Below are 20755 nucleotides of genomic sequence, written 5' to 3'. Positions count from 1 at the left end.
CTCTGATCATACTGTACCTTCAATCTAGCAAATCTGTACTCACACATATAGACTTACATCTTCTACATCTTCTACCCATATCCTGTATAATCTGGAAGATTCTATATCAGTGTTCTATCCCTGAGAACCTGCATCTCATTTATTATCGCCCTCAGACTAACTGCACATATTGAATGTGGACAGCAGCACATTTCATAGTTTTATTTCAGAACCTATTACTGTACAACTGTACATTGGAATAGTGCAATACTAGTGTATATTGTGTATTTGTGTGTATTCAGAGTCAGTGTATATACACATTTCTTTTTCTTCTTAGATATTTTTTGTATTTAAATGCTATTAGGGGGCTAGGCACCTATGATTTTCACTCACTTTCCACCTGTGTAAATGTGATGTGACAATAAACATGATTTGATTTGCTTTGCTGCCAGAACAAAACCTCATAACTCCACTTTTATTGTTTTTCAGTTTTTGATGTAATTTGAAAACGCCTGTTGTCTTTTACATCGTGAGTAAATTTCATGATGAATGGACCAAAAGAAACGGCCCAAAATGACTTGGAAAAAGACTGGTTCCATTAACTTCCATTAAAAGTAAAGCATGTTTTTTACTTCTCCTTTTAATATTAATAATAACAGTTAATATTTCAGAGATACGAGGTTTTGTTCTGACATGCCTATGTTATATTATTATTAAAATAGTGGCCTCAGAGTGGACATTTTATTATTTCTGGCTGTGTAAACTGAAATCTAAATAACCCCTCTTTTAAACAAAGACCAAAATACAAAGTTATCATTTTTCAATATTAGCAATTTTCATCACTAATAGCTGCCTACATCAGAACTTAAAGCGCATTCTTTTGTGTACTGAAAGGCTGAGAATCAGTCAGCATTCCCTGAACATTCCCTATAACGCCTACAGAAACAAATGCATATATTTACATTTGCTATACAGGCCCACCAAAACAAACTTTACAGTGGTCCCTCTTTATGGTGATGCACGTTTGTTGTAACAGTAACCATTACTACTGACATCTGATCTCTCTGACTCGACGGTTCACACTCTAGGTCAGTGAATCAAATCTGTCATTAATGTGATGAACCGGTGTCCAGAAAAGACCCTCATGAGCTCATCCTACTCAGTAATGTCACGTGACTGAATCACTGCATCATCAGCACAAACTAACGAGCAGAACGAGCTTCGCTGAGAAGATCATTAACTCTGATCAGCTCTCAGCTTCATTATTAGAGCCAGACGAAGGAGAAAAAGGTGAGATGAGCTGCTTTTCCACCGTTTACAGGCTTTAACGTCTGTTCCGTGCTGTTGCCATTGTAATGCTGAATGAAGACGCAGTAAAGAAAGCATATGAATTCCGATCTGAGCATCACATTAAGGTCAACACAGTCCACACAGCCCTGAAAACATCAGATCTGAGTCACATTAGGGCAGAAAATCAGATTTCTGGCTTCAGCCTGGTAATGTGAACGCAGCCCAAAGGGCCTCAGATGGTTCAGAGAATGTGAATTCTATTAAAGCCACATTCACCTTAACTAACTGACTGATAAGCACCTTCATATCTGCCACACTAACACTGTCTGATTTCCTTTGAACACCCACAAATCAGCGAACATCACATGAGGTCGAAATGCCAACACAGCAGCAGCAAACGTCCATAAGCTTTTACAGCAGCTGGCAGTCTGAGAGCGACATTTAATGCTAATAAAACAAGAATCAGCTCAAACGCTGTTCAGCAGCACTGCTGACACGCTCAGCTCACCACTACAAACACTTCAATGATTCAAAGCCCCGGGGAAACAGCTCATTACAAGCAAGACGAGCAGACGGCAGCGCAGTCAAACAAGCCTGCGGCGCTCGTCCTCCTTTTCTCCAACGTCCATACAGGACACGGAAAGATGATGGCAGACTGGGCGGAAATGTCCGTTTGAGGTTTTGCTAATTAGCCAGCATCGATCTGCTCCTGATGAGTCTTTATTTCGCTGCTTAATTGGCAAAGCAGAGGCGTCACCCAGACAGACACTCATCAGCACTGTCGCTGAACTGTAGGGTGTTTTAATAAAAACCACTCCACTCAGCCTGCAACAGTTTTACCTGATTATGTTATTTTCATGATTTTATTATTTATTTTATCCATTATTATTCATATTCTTATTTTAATTATTGTTTTATTAATATTTGTCATTTTAAAAAATGTGTTTATTAGTTTTTTTTATCTTAGCTTCTTCTTGTTTTATTTTGACTTGATTTTATTAACCATTGCATCTCATGTGTTTTAATTTTTGTTTTATTATTTTTTATTATATTTTTATGTATTTTTATTATTATTACTGTTTCAGTTTTTATATTTAGTCTTCATTTAATACATTTACTTTTATCATCTGACATGTTCTTACACATTATCAGTCCCTTACTCTGTACTAACTCGGAAACACTGTAAATGAGCACTCCCTCACCGTTCTCCGAGACTAAATAAAGTTTGATTGATTGATTGACTGATTGAATGATTGATTGATTGAAACCAGACATGGATCTGATCCAATACCCAGAATGAACACAGCGCCTGCAGGGAAATCTGAGATTGGATATTGGAGGAGAGAAAAGAACAAATACAATCCGATTCTGCAACAAAGCAGTTATTTCATTAGATTAAGGATTTAAGGGTGTCACGATTTCAATGCCAGCTGCTTGCTCTCTAATGAGGATCTATACTTCATCATCATTCCCAAAAAACTAGGACTCTGGGTGCACCCTATCAGAGTAAAGGGGGTGGGGCCCTATGCAACAGACTAATGCAACAGACACACCCAGGCCCTAAATGACTGGGCTTTTATCTGATGAACATGGAAATTCTAGGTGGTCTGACTTCTGTGATTTAATTAGAGCTCCGTAGAGATATTTTAACCTCTGCAACTCCTTGAGACCATCGGTGGTTCCAAAACGCACTTCACCATATTCTTCATAACTTTCATATTTCATAAGCTGCATTCAGAAGCTGGGCGTCATGTGAGGCTGTAACTCTTCTCTCCAGTCAAGTAGATGGTGATGTCATTTTAAACCCTTATAATAAAAGAAGCTGAACTCAGTTTGTTTTTCTACTGAAAGTCGACCCGTTTTTCCCCAAATCTGGGCTATAAACTATAAACAGGTGGCGTCTCTTCAGTGATCTGCTCTGTAAACATTACTTTTATAAAATAACACAAAGAGTGTCTGAGATTTTTGGCTTTCAGCAGTAAATAGTAAGCGTATAGTGATGTGTGTAGATCATAAAACACATGTTCTGTTCATTTGAGGAAACTTTTACAATAAATTAATAAATAAACAAAAATTAGCATTTCATGCAGTTGCTGAATAATTTGCCTTACGATTTGGTCACGGAAATTCAGATGGACAAACCAAACTATACCCTGGAGAATAAGAGGTTAAACATATTTCAGAAATCAATAAATAAAGATTTATTCTCTTTTTAAAGAGTTTAACTGACAACAAACGTTTCGGCATTGGTGTCAAAGTCAGAAAAGAACAGGCAGAATCGCGCCATCGCTGCCTGAGAAGAATGTGCGTAATTGTGAGATTTCCATCGCAAATATGATTCTGTTTTCATGGAGAAGAAAGTGATAGTGGGAAATGTATGCAGAGACGCAGAGCATGCTGTGAAGGTGGAAATCAATCCAGTCTGCTCTGATGTGCCATTTACACCCTAACCAACACACACACACACACACACACACACACACACACACACACACACACACACAGTCATCATCATCATCATGGTCCTACCTGTGCGTAGTCCCTCTCCAGCGCAGCCTTCTTCTGGCTGTACGTCCTGTCAAAGGAAAACAGAGAGGAGCAGTCATCAGACATTATAAAATGACCTCGGCTGACCTCATACATATTCATAACCCTCCTGTGGAGAGCCATTATGTTCTCTACCTCCACAATTTTACTCCACTTAATCTCTGCCCTCAGAGGATCAACAGGCATTTGTCTTGTTCCATCTATCTTAACAAGTAAAAATATCACAAATCTACGACGGCGATTTAGAGCCACTGTTAATAAAAATAAAAATAGTGGGCTTTGATAAGAAAGTTGTAATATTTTGAGAAAAAAGTCGTAATATTGTGGCCAAAGGCTTCGCGAAGTGAAGCAGCTCCTCCTCGTGTTAAATGAGTGGTGTTGAGTTGGTGGAGCTGCACTTTCATATCAATTCCCCCATAAAGAAACACTCAGCCTCCCCGTCTCTCCTGCTTATCAGCACCAGCCTGGTATTACTGTAAGAACCGGCTGACATGGCTGAGCTGGAAACCGTGTTTATCTAGAATAAAGAGCCGGACGGACTCAGAGGAAACGGTATTTATCTAGAATAAAGAGCCGGACGGACTCGGAGAAAACCATCAGTCTGTGTTGCTGAAGGAGAATCTCAGGCAGGTCGTCTACACGGCTATCGGGGGCTTCATCTCCCCCCATTCAAACAGGGCATGAAGTTTCATGAAGATCAAAATGATCCACAGAGAGACAGGAGTGAGTGGAGCTCCGGTGCCAGGACAGCAACTGAGACCCCAACGTGTTGTGGCAGCCCCCCTACAGTTAGACCCCCCACAGTTATCCCCCCTAGAGTTAGGCCACTTCATCCTCCAAATATTACAACTTTATTCTTGAATATGTACGGCTTTATTCTCGAAATATGACTTCTTTTCTGGAAATATTGTGACCTTTTCTCTAAAAACATCACGACTACACTTCTCTGAATATTATGACTTTTTTTCTTGGAATATTCCGAGTTTATTCTCGAAGTCTACTATTTTCATTTCTATCAACAGTGGCCCTAAAACGGCGTCATACAAATCTAGTCAATATATTGTCCCCTTGGAATTTAAGGTCTGTCTGTCTGCGTTCTGAGCTGTTTTGAGAGAGAGCTTCAAAGATTTTACAGTCCAAACAGCAGATCTGATATGTGGAACATGTCTCGTACACGAAAAAGACGGACACCCTAAATGTTTTCTAAATGTGAAATATCAAAATCCTATCAAATGCGTAAATAATTTTTTTGGAACAGGTCAAATGCAGACAGAACCTTCTAATCCTGGGAACTCAGGTTCTGGTTCTATCTGATAAAACATGAATAGAAGCAGTGATTTTCAAGGAATACCAATAAACTGTACTAAATACACAAAAGCATTCTTCATCTTTCTTTTCCTCCCTACTCCATCACTGTGCTTCTGCCTCTGCCTCTGCCTGAGCTATGTTTCCTGTTCCTTCAGCGACACAGAAGTGTGTAGTGGTGTTATCCCCTTACGGACCACAGGGGAACGCTAGGCTTATCATTCAGTCACTAAGCTTAAGACTTACTATGTATCTACTGTAAATTACTCACTACGGCTGCATAATATATGGTGCCTATGTTAATCCTTATTGCAGTTTGGGCCATACACGAAGGGTTCAATTCATGATAATGGACTGAGTCATTAAAGACACCCTGCCCACTATTGTCGTAGGTAAGCTGTAACTCTGACGGTGCTATGATGGAGCTCGTCTTGGCACCGGTGCTGCAGCTACAACCCTGCAGGTGGAAACAGCTACCAAAACTGCCAAAGCTCTTAAACAGAATACACAATTTAAAAAGTTTTCCACTCCACCTTAAATGGTACAGCCGCACTCTTTACTGCGCTAGTTTGTGGTTTGGGATGCTGTTCAGATTTCAGCTTAAACGTCTTATTACTACAGCAACAAATCAAATAAAATCAAGGCAATACTCTGAAATGTCTGGGTTACTATGCTTCACAAATACTCTCTTTTTACTGCCTTTGCCGTGAACTTCAAGTTGCCTACCACAGTGGTGGCAGCGCGACTGTGTGATGTCATCAGAATACTGAGTAGGATCCAGCGATATCTGGGAAGAAATGGCACACGAGACAAAACAAATCGGGGTGCAAATGTGGCGATTTTCAAAAAAACATTGTTTACTTTCCCCACACAGAAAACCAGCTTAGACCCGGAGTTCCTAATATGGGCTTGTGCTGCGAGCATCCTGACCAATCACAGTTCTAGATAAATGTTTCTGTGGGTGTTTTGATGAATCACGGTGTTCAAGTAATCTAACAGAATTCACTTGCTTCAGTCAAAATAATGCAGGCTGAACTTTACCCACATCACAGCAATGACTCAACAATGTCTTTTTAATATACTGCAAATGCAATAAGGACAATATAATCGCAATAATCTGTCCATACTGTGCAGCCCTAATCAGCAGTATGATACCAAAAGACACGTTAGTTATAAGAGAGAGAAACAGACCAACATACAGACTTGGACCAGTTTCCCAGACACAGATGAAGCACATTTATGAGGAGTTGTGAGTGCCTCTGGCCTACTAAGCTCTATGTTTTTGTGTTGTGGCCCATTACCTAAAATCAGTTTGATAGCCCTGCCCTAAACCTAAACCTAATCTCCACTGACTCTAAACTGTAGTCCAAGATTAGGCTTAATCCAGGTCAGAGAACCCAGCGTTTAGAGTTTAAGGGGTTAAAGGCACATTTAGTAAGTTTGCTCTTATGCAAGGCAGGAATTTCCGCACAAACTCCTCTTTTCCACAGACCCCAGCGAACCCCTTTATCGGCCAAACGAGCGCCATGCCGAATCCAAACATGGCAATGTGCTTGCATACCTCAGTGGGGGGCTGCAGGGGGGCTTGTGTGGTGTAATCGCACACTGCTGTTCATTTAGCAGTGGGTCTAATGGCTTTGCCCCTTGCAGAAATCTCCCTTTCTCTCTGTGTCCGTCCCGGACGGCTGCTATCGCTGCCGGAATGCTTCAGCAGCTCTGAGGCAATCAGTACTACAGCCTTCAACTCCAAAGGCCCTGTCTCTGTCTGTCTGCTTCAGAGGACAGCCAGGAATTTCAGCATTACGTAATGCCTGTACAGCATTAACCCTTTATGCTCTGACAGAGGCTGAAAAGCAGGAGCTGTTAAGAAATCACTGAATTAAACACTTTAACCGGTTCTATATAGGAACAAAAAGGGTTCCTCTCTTGTTACAAGCTTGACATCCACACTTGATGAAGTTGGTGGTTCAAGGCTTCTTTAGTAAAGATAATGTTCTACTATCTTCAAGCTTTACTAACTTACTATCATCAACCATTCCAGCTTAAATGGTTCTTTGCATGGTAAATTGGTTCTTTGGCACCAAACAGACTTCTGCTATTGTTACGATGTCAAGCTTGGAACAGTAGAAGAACCCTTCTTGGTGCTATGTAGAACCCTTTATTCAAAAATGTTCTATATAGAACCATCTACAGCACATTCTCCATCAATCTGAAGAACACTTTAATCTCGTGAAGGGTTTGTTGAGTGTTCATGGTTCTTTATAGAACCATTTTCTTTACTAAACAACCCTTGAGCCAACATCTTTTAAGAGCGTTGTTACAATGGAAAACCAATTTTTTGGTGCTATGTAGAACCCTTTTCCAAAAGGTTTTATATGGAACCATATAAATCATTCCCCATCAACGTAAAGAACCATTTCACCATGCACGAAATGGTTCTATACTGGAACCATTACCTGTACTAAAGAACCCTTGAGCCACCATCATCTTTAAGAGTGAAGAACCTTTTGGTGGTAAATAGAACCACTGTCAGAAAGGTTCTATATAGAACCATATAAAAAATCTCCATCCATCTGAAGAACCATTTCACCTTGCAAAGAACCCTTTATTCGTGCACAGGGCTTTTTGAGCATTCGTGGTTCTATACAGAACCATTATCTTTACTAAAAAATTATCCGAATCACCATCTTTTTTAACAGTTTGGTTACAGTAGAAGAACCTTTAGGTGGTCAATAGAACCACTGTCAAAAAGGTTCTATACATAACCATATAAAACATTATAAGTCTGAAGAACCATTTCACCATGCAAAAAATCATTTAAGCATAAAATGGTTCTATATAAAACTAATTGTTCTAAATAGAATAATTGACTTTATTAAAGAACCCTTGAAGAACCATCTTTTTTAAGAGTGGAGCTGAAAAACCCTAAACCTAACGTTCTGTAAAATACTTCTGTTTATCGTTTATTTATAGAACTTGCCGTATCTCTTTTTTACCAAACACATTACATTACATTACATTAGAGCATTACATTACAACTAGAGCTGGAAGGATCGATCGGCTTGTATTGGTATTGGCTGAGTTTCGGCTGAGCCCGAACATGGGATCAGTAATTAGCCAACATTCCTCTAACTCAGCCCATCCTGAGAGCTGATCAGTGATGTAAAATACACACAGATCAGGCTTAACATTCTGACCATATGTCCATTTTATCAGCTTCACTTACTGTACAGGTGCACTTTGTAGTTCTACAGTTACAGACTGTAGTCCATCTGTTTCTCTGATACTTTGTTACCCTGTTCTTCAGTTTTCAGGACCCCCATGGACCCTCACAGAGCAGGTACTATTTAGGTGGTGGATCATTCTCAGCACCTCAGTAACACTGACGTGGTGGTGGTGTGTTAGTGTGTGTTGTGCTGGTCTGAGTGGATCAGACACAGCAGTGCTGCTGGAGTTTCTAAACACCTCAGTGTCTCTGCTGGACAGAATAGTCCACCAACCAAAAATATCCAGCCAACAGCGTCCTGTGGGCAGCGTCCTGTGACCACCGATGAAGGACTAAAGGACCAACACAAACTGTGCGGCAGCTGTAGAACTAACTGTAGAACTACAAAGTGACCTGGACAAAGTGGAGCTGATAAAATGGACGATGAGCGTAGAAACAAGGAGGTGGTCATAATGTTATGCCTGATTGGTGTACATAAGGTGTTATTATAGAGAGAGTATACATGTACTGGGGCCAAAGTAAAAGCCGACAAAGTGTAGACGTCTACCAGTGCATGTTAATTGCTTTCCTTTTCCACCGAGGTCTGTGCTTCTGTGAAATTGTGGTGTGAACAAGTGTGGACAGCAGCTGTAACCACAGACTGGTTTCTCTACCAGTGAAAAGAGGGCCTGTTCAGAGAAGTGAAACTTAAAGTATCGGTTCCTTCCGCTTTCTGTACTGCTGCTCTGGCTGGGCGGAGCCTCTAGAATTGCCTACTTTGCTAAAAAAAAGGCAACCTAATAACACATTACTACACGTGTGTGAAAAACACTCCCCCCGCGGCTGCGCCCAAAACCGCTGACGGAAATCTAAATGAGCTCCAAAGTGAATAAGTCTGTTTGAACAGTGTCTGGGTTTAGAGGAGATCAGGAGGAGAGCATGTGGGAAGATTACACTTTAAGAGACGGAGAGGGGGTTTGTAATGCTGTTACACACAGTTAGCGCTATTTAGAGCTAAAGATTTGATGTTTCAAACGAGTACGTAACAGGCCTGGGTGACAGCATGATGTAACCAGATGTCCATGATGACTGGCAAGTAACCCCTGATAATCACTGTGCTGGGAAAGAAATGAGGACAAATTAAACTTCCTAAATAACTATGAATGAGACGTGTATGTAATGTTTTATTCACTTTTACTGTTAAAGCAATGCATTACAAAACTAATGAATTACACCGATCAGGCATAACATTATGACCACCTCCTTGTTTCTACACTCATTGTCCATTTTCATCAGATGACCAACACAAACTGTGCAGCAGCAGTTGAGCTGTCGTCTCTGACTTTACATCTACAAGGTGGATCCCCAAGGTAGGAGCATCTAACAGAGTGGACAGTGAGTGTAAAAACAAGGAAGTGGTCAGAATGTTATGACCGATCGGCGTAATTCCACACCATCTTTGCTGTAAAGTCCCCAAAGTGCAATGTATCATCTGAGGAAAGCACTGTCCATAAACAAACACACACACAGAGAACACACACACACACACACACACACACACACACACTCAACTAAAATAACTATGAACACATAAGTGTGGTGGTGAAGTGGAGGGTGTGACTGTGAGAAATAACATATCAAAAGACCATGATTATAGAAAACAATGAGAGAGAGAGAGAGGGGGAGAGAGGGGGAGAGAGAGAGAGAGAGAGAGAAAGAGAACGAGTGGAGAGAAGAGATAGATAGATAGATAGATAGATAGATAGATAGATAGATAGATAGATAGATAGATAGAAAGTGGAGAGAAAGAAACAGAGAGAGCAAGAAAGAGAGACAAGACAGAAAGATAGGAACAGAGGAGGAGGGGGAACGAATGAGAAAAGGAGTGACAAGAAAGGAAAGAATGAGAAATGGCAGAAAGAAAGAGAGAGAATGAGAAAGAATGACAGAGAGAAGGAGAGAGAGGAAAGGAGGGAGAAAAGAGACAGAGAAAGAGAAGGGGGAGAGAAAAGGAGTGAGGCAGTAAACGAGAGCAAGACTATATGGAGGAATCCTCTGGAAGAGGAAGTGAAGAACACTGTAAGTCCGTAATTACACTTGGGCTCCGAGCAGCTAATTATAACAGCGTCCCCCAAACAGAGGAGCAGGACCGGCTCACGACCGCCGCTGACCCTCCAGCACACAGAGGCCATTAGAGTGTCTGACTAGGCCTGGAAATAACAAACTATGGAAACACTTCTGTCACAGCTCTGACACCTCGAGGCAAACTTCACTGCCATTAAATAATCACCGGAATCTTTCAGCTAAAAGTGACAGTTTGCCCACAAATTGAATTTACTCAACTTATAAATCTCAAACATGACCTTCCAAATACCGTCCTATAGTGCTGGGCGATAAAACAATAGCTTTTCCTCAACAGAGCGATGAGAAGGGTTCAATAAATGTTGCTGCAAAGAAAGTGGCACTACTCCGATGTCATCATGAGAGGGAGCACTTCCGAGTTTTTGGAGAGGGAGGGGACGACGAGTGAAATGAGTTGACAAATATACTTTAGCAGCATCTGAAACAAGGAGTTATAGATTCCCTGTTTAAGTGGAGCAACCGGCGATCTTGGTCTCCATTGACCAAGTGGTGTAACTGTGCTGACCTACAGCGAACTCACCTCTTTCCGTACATCCTAACAAGCTATACCAGCATTAAATCATGCCTGCTCCTCACAACTACAGCACTGTTATAGTCGTATTTTAGTATTAGTGCATCCCTGAGCAACAAAAGTGAAAGAAAGCAGTGAGTTCATGCAGTTACAGCTTGATCTAAAAGAAAGTAAACTAAGGAAGCTGTGAGGTATTAGAGAGCGGGAGAGCGCTGTCTTCCCAGGCTGGCTGTTTTTAGCAGCTGGCTAACTTGAAGCAACGCTCGGTCACTCACACAACAAGGCGAACTGATGGCACTGGAGATCAAACAAGATGCTAAACGACCGCTTTCAGTTTAAACGTAGCTAAAAGGAGGACTCTGTCAGTCTGGTGTTGATATATTGCAGTTCACCCCTCAAACACTATGGTAGAGTAGAGAAACCCAGTCGTCTGCTAGCTGGTATCTGAGTACTGTGATAGGCTCTGATAGGGATGTTGTAGGAGTGACGGCAGTGAGGCCGTGTGATCCATCACTGATGTACTGAGTCAGCTGTTTGCAATGTTTGCTGTTCGTATCAAGGTAGGTTGGCCACTTGTTCAGCTTTTGTAACGGCACAGCTGAGCCTCGTCATCCCACAGCTAAAATAATCTTTTCTTTCTTAAATTATGACTATTACAAAACGTGCATTACAAAACCTGGACAGTTTAAAACAGCAACTGACCACTCAGGAGCAAAAAAAATCAGCTTTCAAACTCGAAAATAGTGATTTGACATTTATCACAAAGTGTATCGATATCAAACGATATGAATTTTGTTTATAGTGGTAACGTTTTTGGCCACATCGCCCAGCTCTACCTTCCTATGTTTAAAAAGTGGCATTAAAGCAACAGAGAAAAATTATATAAAACATGTGCAAGCCTAAATGATGACATGCTGGACTCAAAACACATTGTAGTGTGTTTACATGCACTCAATAAACCGATCACAATCAGATTTCTTCAGTTATCTGATTACTTAAACGGTCATGTAAACATGAAATCTGATTAAGAGAGTTGCATTTTAGCTCAGTAATCAAATTTTCTCAGATTTCTTCTTTCTTCAACTCAGTGAATTTTAGATGACTATGTAAGCTGTTTCCCAAAGTAAACTAAATACCTAAACTTATATACCAATTTACATTTACATATTATGTTCCACACAATACACCAGTGGTTAAAATCAATGTATTGGCAATCTAGGGGCCCAAGCATTTTAGTCTGAACGTAAAAGATTTTTTCCACATACTATCGTTTTAATCCTTCCTCTCTTAAAACAAAGGGGTTTGGAAGCTCCTGCAAGTTCCTTTTTATGACCTGGTACAGACATGAAAGTTCAAGGAATTCAGAAAAGGTCAAGACCTCTCGAACGTTTTACAGCTGAGCCATCGTGGCTCTCTCCACAGCATGTTTGTTGCAGGGCACACAAACGCTCACAGAGCAGGCCTGCGGAATTTGAGGGTCCACAGTCAAGCCATAAATTGTGGAATCTGCTTCAAAACCCCTGACAAGCACGCAAGACATTCCAAAGACACAGATACATGGATAATTCAAGGTCAGTCCCACCAAACTCTTAATCCGGGGAGCATTATAACAAGATGCAGATGGAATAGTCCAGAACATGAAGTCTCCGGCTATAAATACTCTGGGATGACAGATGTTCTGTTATGTAAATGTAAGACAATGGTCACAAACAGGAGGAATATGGGTCAGAGAATGACGTCACAATGGTATGCATTCTGCGTTCTCGTGCTTTATCCTCCACCTCTGTCAGAGAGTGGAGGGCGCTAATCTAGAGGAGTGAGGATCCAGATTAAGCATGAATGCATTGTGAGAAAACTTTAGGATGAGTTCTGATAGGTTTCTCATACCTCAACACTGTCTATGCTAAAGTCAAAGTCAACTTTGTCATTTATCCTTGATGAATATGAAGAAAAAGAAAAAACTTCCAATCACAGAAGCTCAGAACAGTAGGGACCAGTCCAAGTCGCTTCTCATTCACCAGCTTCTTGTTCAAATCCATGTGTTCCACCTTAAATGGTGCAGCAGTTACATTCTGGCACCTAAGGCACCATTTAAGGTGGAACGGGAACATTCAAACAAGAAGCTGGTGAATGAGACGCGACCTCAGCCTCATAGAAAGGTGAACTATTCAACTTTTGCAGAAACGCTTCCTGCCAGAGATGCGAGAAAAGTGGCTATAGGTGAGTTTAAAGCTTAAAGCAGCTCAAAGTAAGTCTGCGTTTTTGTTTATATCGTATTTTTAGCCTGTGCTAGCACATCAGCACATACCGAGACATGTTTACAGCCAAGATGGTAAAATGTTACTTCAGTAAAATATATATAGATGTTGTGGCTCTCAAGGTGGTTTGATTTTAATTGAAAGGACAAACTGGCTCTTCTTAAAATTTAGGCTGCAATCCCTGGACTAGAGAGTGTAAAGTGGGGTCGGTGAAAGAAATACACTGGCTGTGGGTCCACAGCAGCATCGACTGCTGTGCGTGTATTATTATCAGTCCACTGATCGAGAGGAACAGTCCACTGCAGTGAAACCATGAGTTAAGCAATCCTAGCCACAAGGTGAAGAAAGCTTGCAGCAATAAATACGGCCGAGACCAACGCCAGCAACCCATGATTGTACTTTTCTTGCATTTTAAAGACGTTCATGTTCAGATTCTGCAACCACATGATGAAAATAACATTACAGAATTAATGGAAAAATACTACTTACTGTGTTAATTTTCTTTATATTCTTTTGTAAATTGGTATTTTTATGAGCAAGATTCACTGCTGGACTGAGAATAGTCCACCAACCAAAAATATCCAGCCAACAGCGTCCTGTGGGCAGCGTCCTGTGGCCACTGATCAAGGACTAGAGGATGACCAACACAAACTGTGCAGCAGCAGATGAGCTATCGTCTCTGACTTTACATCTACAAGGTGGACTGACAAGGTAGGAGTGTCTAATAGAGTGGACAGTGAGTTTACACAGTGTTTAAAGACTCCAGCTGATCCACTCGTACCATCATAACACACACTAGTACACCACCACAAAATAGTACCTGCTCTGTGGGGGTCCTGTGGGGGTCCTGACCGCTGAAGAGTAACAAAGTATCAGAGAAACAGATGGACTACAGTCTGTAACTGTAGAACTACAAAGTGCACCTATAGAGTAAGTGGAGCTGATAAAATGGACAATGAGTGTAGAAGCAAGGAGGCGGCTGGTTGGTGTATATACTGCATTAAGTGATCTTCTCAGATATTGTTTAACTACAGCATGAATCATCTAAGAAAATGATACATAAAGCCATTTCACTGAGACAGCTGTGTAGACATTCTACTCAAGCTTCTAACCACACAGTCATGTTTATCTGTGGTTCTGAGAAAAAGCCACAGAAGACAAAAGGAGGAAAAGAAAGTGCAGACAGAAAAGCTCAGGAGAACATGAGAGAGAGAGAGAGAGAGAGAGAGAGAGAGAGAGAGAGAGAGAGAGAGAGAGAGAGAGAGAGAGAGAGAGAGACAGAGAGAGAGAGACAGAGAGAGAGAGACAGAGAGAGAGAGAAAGATTCATTACCCCAAGTGTACAAGCCAGTTTTAGTGGGTTATGGAGAGAAAGAGTGAAAGAATAAGCTAAAGAGAAAGAGGGAGACAGCAAGAAGAACAGGGAAAGAGAAAAAGAGAGAAAGAATGAGATGGAAAGACAGACCCACAGACATGGGGGAGAAAGAGAGAAATAAGAGATTAACCAAGGCTTAGAATGCTGGCTGATGGAAGAAGCATGAGAGAAGTGATGGAGAGATGGAGAGACAGAGGGAAGATAACACAGCAGGTATTGGGCGAGTGATAGCAATCTAATTAAAGAGGAATGGTCCACTGAGGGAGAGAAAGCCGGGGTCAATAAGGTCATCATCCACACACAACAACGCACAGATCACCACACAACAACATGAAAAGACAGAACCAGAGAAAAACGGCTCTGACCTACAGAACCAACAAAACACTCCTAACTTTGTAGAAGAACCAGAGAAAAACGGCTCTGACCTACAGAACCAACAAAACTCTCCTGACTTTGTAGAAGAACCAGAGAAAAACGGCTCTGACCTACAGAACCAAGAAAACACTCCTGAGTTTGTAGTAGAACCAGAGAAAAACGGCTCTGACCTACAGAACCAAGAAAACACTCCTAACTTTGTAGAACCAGTGAAAAACAGTTCTAACCTACAGAACCAACAAAACTCTCCTGACTTTGTAGTAGAACCAGAGAAAAACAGCTCTGACCTACAGAACTAAGAAAACACTCCTGACTTTGTAGAAGAACCAGAGAAAAACAGTTCTGACCTACAGAACCAACAAAACTCTCCTGAGTTTGTAGTAGAACCAGTGAAACAGTTCTGACCTACAGAACCAATAAAACATTCCTGACTTTGTAGAAGAACCAGAGAAAAACAGTTCTGACCTACAGAACCAATAAAACATTCCTGACTTTGTAGTAGAACCAGAGAAAAACAGCTCTGACTTATAGAACCAACAAAACACTCCTGACTTTGTAGAAGAACCAGAGAAAAACAGTTCTAACTTACAGAACCAATAAAACATTCCTGACTTTGTAGTAGAACCAGAGGAAAACAGTTCTGATCTACAGAACCAACAAAACACTCCTGACTTTGTAGTAGAACCAGAGAAAAACAGCTCTGACTTATAGAACCAACAAAACACTCCTGACTTTGTAGAAGAACCAGAGAAAAACAGCTCTGACCTACAGAACATGTAAAACTTTCCTGACTTTGTAGAAGAACCAGAGAAAAACAGTTCTAACTTACAGAACCAATAAAACATTCCTGACTTTGTAGTAGAACCAGAGGAAAACAGTTCTGACCTACAGAACCGACAAAACACACATCACTTTGTAGAAGAACCAGAGAAAAACAGTTCTAACTTACAGAACCAATAAAACATTCCTGACTTTGTAGTAGAACCAGAGGAAAACAGTTCTGACCTACAGAACCGACAAAACACACATCACTTTGTAGAAGAACCAGAGAAAAACAGTTCTGACATACAGAACCAACAAAACATTCCTGACTTTGTAGAAGAACCAGAGAAAAACAGTTCCGATTACAGAATCGACAAAACATTCGTGAGTTTGTAGAAGAACCAGAAAAAAAACAGTTCTGACCTACAGAACCAACAAAACTCTCCTGACTTGGTAGAAGAACCAGAGAAACAGTTTTAACGTACAGAACCACCACAATTTAGGATCCAGAGGTTAAGATTTAGGATTAGAAATTCTTGTAACATATAGATTCACATTTTAAAGTATCTCATATAACAGATATAAGTACATATATCTACTGATGCATGTCGCTGTTATTGGAACCTCCTATTTCCGCACTGACAACTTTACAGGAGAAGGAAAAAACCTACTTTACTTTTAATGGAAGCCAATGGAACCAGACATTTTCCAAGTCATTTTGGGCCGTTTCTTTTGGTTCATTCATCATGAAATTTACACACAATGTACAGAACAACAGCCTTTTTCAAATAATACCAAAAACTGAAAAACGACAAAAAAGGAGATATGAAGTTTTGTTTCTGACAGCAGCAAAATACATATTATGGCTATAACAAGAAACAAACAAACAAACAAAAACACAAAGTACTAACTTTGCAGGAAAGGGTGAAAACTTTTTCTAAAACTTTTTTTTTATTCCAAGTAATTTTGGAGCACTTCTATTGGCCCATTGATCATGAACATCCCGTAATGTCAAGTCAAGTCAAAGTTTATTTATACAGCACTTCTTACAGCAGGTGCTGTCACAAAGCAGCTTCACAGAAACATCCAGCTCCGAATCCCCATGATTGTTGCCAATGGCAACAGTGGCAAGGAACTCCCAAAGAGCAAGAGGAAAGAACACTGAGAGGAACCAAGACTCAGAAGGGGAACCCATCCTCCTCTCGTCCACACCGGACAGCAAACAGTGTTAGTGTAAATATTAGAATACAAAACGGGAAAAACAGGCGGAGCAATGGTTAATTAGATAGTTTTGAGTTTATGCAGCAACAACAGCAGCAGGAGGGTCAGTTAATGCAGGTGAGGTGCAGATCAGTCAACAGAGATGGCGCTGTGGTGACTCTAGTAGCTCTGTTGGCAGGACAGCTGCTGCGTTCAATAATGTAGAAAAACAAAAATCAGAAAAAAGGAGAGGCGTTTTGGACGGTGACTGTGGGGATTGAGGTAATACTTCACGCATTCTGACATAAGTTTTCTCCTTTTTCTGAAAGAGCATCAGTAAACACTGTCAGTGTATTTGTTCAGTGCTGTAAATAAGTCAAGCTGCACTTGTTCTGTTCAAGAATTTATAACTGCGCTCGGCTGAGCAGAGCGGCGTGTGTTTACTGACACGGGCATGTCTCTGTTTAAATGAACAGAGGAATATGAAATACAGGGGGAATATTAATCCCAAACCCAACAGCATCTCTTCTTCTCTCGCTTTATTCTCCTCTATATTCATCTTTTACTCTATTAACTCCACCCTGCCTGACAGCAGGGCTGCTTCAACTCCACCCACACAAAGCAGCGCATCAAACTAACTGGTAGCACTTTACTTGAAGGGTGTCTACATAACCCATTCATAACATCTTACATAAACGCTTCATAATGTTTAAATCAACACTCATAAAGTATACATGTTTTACATGATATGAATACGGACTACTACGTCACTTTACTGACATTTTTCAAAATAAAAGAAAAAAACTATTATTTTCAGTAAAGCCAAAATAAAAATGACCTCACTTCACTTTACTACTACTTTGCATTGTAATTTAAAGATCCACATAACCTGCATTTCTATCAATTGAACTTCCATCACTTTTGAAAAAATTTGCCTTATTAAATGTATCTATCTATTTATTATACACCCTGGACAGATTGTCAGTCCATCGCAGGGCAGGGAAAGAATAACAAAGTGCCAATATAAAAAAGCAGTTCAAAGTATAGGCCAAACCTGTCAAAGCACTTAGTGACCAAAGTAGTAAAGTGAGGTCATTTTTATGTTTGACTGTCCAGAAGTTATACGCTTCACTTGAAATAATATAGATTTTCAAAATAAGACAAAGGACTTTTTATTTTGAAAAAGGTCCGTCAATAAAATGAAAGAGTAATCCATATTAATATCATGCAAAATTTAAACGTTCATGTTATGTAAGATGTTATGGATGTTATGTAGACACCCTTCAAATAAAGGGTAACACTTTACTGTAGGGTGCTGTTCATGCTGTTCAAGGCTACATGATGCCTACATAGCTTGTCATTACAACTGACATAATACCTACATAAATGCTTATTACAACAGGCGTCGTTTGTCATAAAGGCTACTTTAGCTGACTTTGATCAAAATTGGCAAATGTAACTTTAATAAATAATAACACTTATTGAAACAAGCATTTATAAGCAGTTATGTAGGGTTATGTCAGCTGTCATGACAAGCTTAGGTAAGTATCATGTTGCCCTATGAACAGCACCCTACAGTAGAGTTACCAAATAAAGTTACCAACTAACCCTTCCATATTCTGTCAGTGACATCATAAACCCTCAAAGGTTACAACACAAGCAGAAAACCTTGCTTGTAAATGCAATGAGAGTTTATTCCAAAGACTATTATACCTATAAAATCAAGCTCTGTCTATCGTCAGTGATAACTGCAACTTCGAAGGGTTCACAACACATTTACTTTCAGATGTTTATCATATACTATTTGGACAAAAGTACTGGGAAACCTACAGGAGGTTTTATGACTCCCATTCTAAATACATAGGCATTAATATGGAGTTGGTCCCTCTTTGCAGCTCTAACAGCTTCCACTCTTCTGGGAAGCTTCCTACAGATTTTGGAAAGTGTCTGTGAGAATTTTTGTGAGGTCAAACACTGATGGTGGACGAGAGGGTCTGGCTCACAATCTACGATCTAATTTCATCTCAAAGGGTTGAGGTCGGGGCTCGGTGAAGGCCAGTCAAGTTCTTCCACACCAAACTCACCCAGTCAGGCCTTTATGGAGCTGCTTTGTGCACTGGGGCTCAGTCATATTGGAACAGGAAAGGTTCTTCCCCAAACTGTTCCCATAAAGTTGGAAGTATACAGTTGTCCAAAATGTCTTGGTGCTGAAGCATTAAGATTCCTTGTACTGCAACTAAGGGTTCTAGAAAACAACCCTGAAAAGCAACCTTGTATCATCATCCCTCCTCCACCAAACTTTACAGCTGGCATGGTGCAGTCAGGCAGACAGTCTGGCATTCACCAAACCCAAACTCATCCATCAGATTGCTGATGTTGCTTCCAGAGGCAACGTGGAAGTCTTTAGTGATGATTCAACAGATGATAGCCTCGCAAACATGATGTGCACTTTGGCACTCTGTGGTCGAAGTTTGTGCGGTCTACCGCTTTGTGGCTGAGCTGTTGTTGCTCCTGGATGCTTCCATTTCACAATAATAGCACTTACAGTTGTCTGGGGCAGATCTAGCAGGACCAAAATTTCACAAAGTGGCTTGTGCCAGAGGTGGCATCATATGACAGTGTCATGTTTAAAGTCACTGAGCTCTTCTTTTGGACCCGTTCTACTGCCAGTGCTTGTCTATCGAGACAATAAGACCACATGCCAAATTTTATCCACCTATTAGCAATGGGTGTGGCTGAAACACCTGAACTCAATAATTAAGAGGTGTGTCCCAATACTTTATATAGTATATTTATTGTCTATATAGTGTATGTTTATCTTGTAATATTTTGGTAACACTTTACTGTAGGGCACAATTCATAAGGCTACATGACATAAACATAAGCTTGCCATGACAACTGACATAACCCTACATAAATGTTTATAAATGTTTATTCCAAAAGGCATCATCTGTCATAAAGGCTACTCTAGCTAACTTTCAAAACTGGCATATACAACCTTTATAGCAAATGACATCTGTTGGAATAGGGATTTATAAATATTTATGTAGGTCTATGTCAGTCGTCATGACAAGCTTATGTAGATGTCAGGTACCCTACAGTAAAGTGTTACCAAGATTTTTTACATACACAACATGCAGAAGCACCACCCTGAGCAGCATTAATGGCATTAAAAAAGTGTGGCAATGATAATTTGTCCTGTTAACTGTTACAAGCTATTAAGATGTTAACTTTAACGATTGGATATAAGGTCACAGATTCACACCACTGGTTCTCTAAGAGCCGGGGCTGCAGTCTCACACACTGAACAGTCACACAGTTGCCACATTTACCTTCAACCTGATAATCAGTTATAATCAGACTAACAGCTCAACGGCAATACAATACGTCCATGAATACACCTCAATTTGAATAGGCTAGTGTGACTGAGGCCATTCGGAATACAATTATCCAACTGAACAAGGTGGGTGATCCTGTAAATAATCTGATGAATAGAAGTTAAATAAATAAGGAACACCTGAGTTTTAATCTATAATCAGAACGCGTCCAACGTGGATTAGTAAAAATCCTCGCTTGTAAACACAGCCAGTGACACACAGTGAGCACCACTGAGCTGCAGAGCAGAGGAGAAACCATGAGACAAACCAAAAGACGAAAGTGTTTGTAGAAATCTGCACCAATCAAACATAAAGGCAGTCTCCAGTGAGAGCGCTGGAGTCTTAAATTTCATCACAAACAGAGCACTGTCTGTACGTGACAATCGGAGCCTGACCAACCTGAGATTTCTGGAATGATACGGATACAGAT

At 40.5% G+C, this 20755-nt stretch overlaps 1 protein-coding gene across 3 annotated transcripts in view; it reads right to left on the bottom strand.

Annotated features, from left to right (window-relative positions):
• LOC108431165 (F-BAR and double SH3 domains protein 2) overlaps positions 1 to 20755 on the bottom strand; it is a 168085-nt gene that overhangs the window by 122288 nt on the left and 25042 nt on the right. For all 3 annotated transcript variants that reach the window (XM_037540167.1, XM_017704151.2, XM_017704152.2), the window contains exon 3: positions 3799 to 3844. In XM_037540167.1, coding sequence (XP_037396064.1) covers positions 3799 to 3844 — 46 coding nt within the window. The remainder of the gene's footprint in view (positions 1 to 3798; positions 3845 to 20755) is intronic.

The sequence above is a fragment of the Pygocentrus nattereri genome, chromosome 7 (assembly GCF_015220715.1).
Source record: "Pygocentrus nattereri isolate fPygNat1 chromosome 7, fPygNat1.pri, whole genome shotgun sequence".
NCBI classification, from domain to species: domain Eukaryota; kingdom Metazoa; phylum Chordata; class Actinopteri; order Characiformes; family Serrasalmidae; genus Pygocentrus; species Pygocentrus nattereri.
This window is presented reverse-complemented; position numbering and strand designations above follow the sequence as displayed.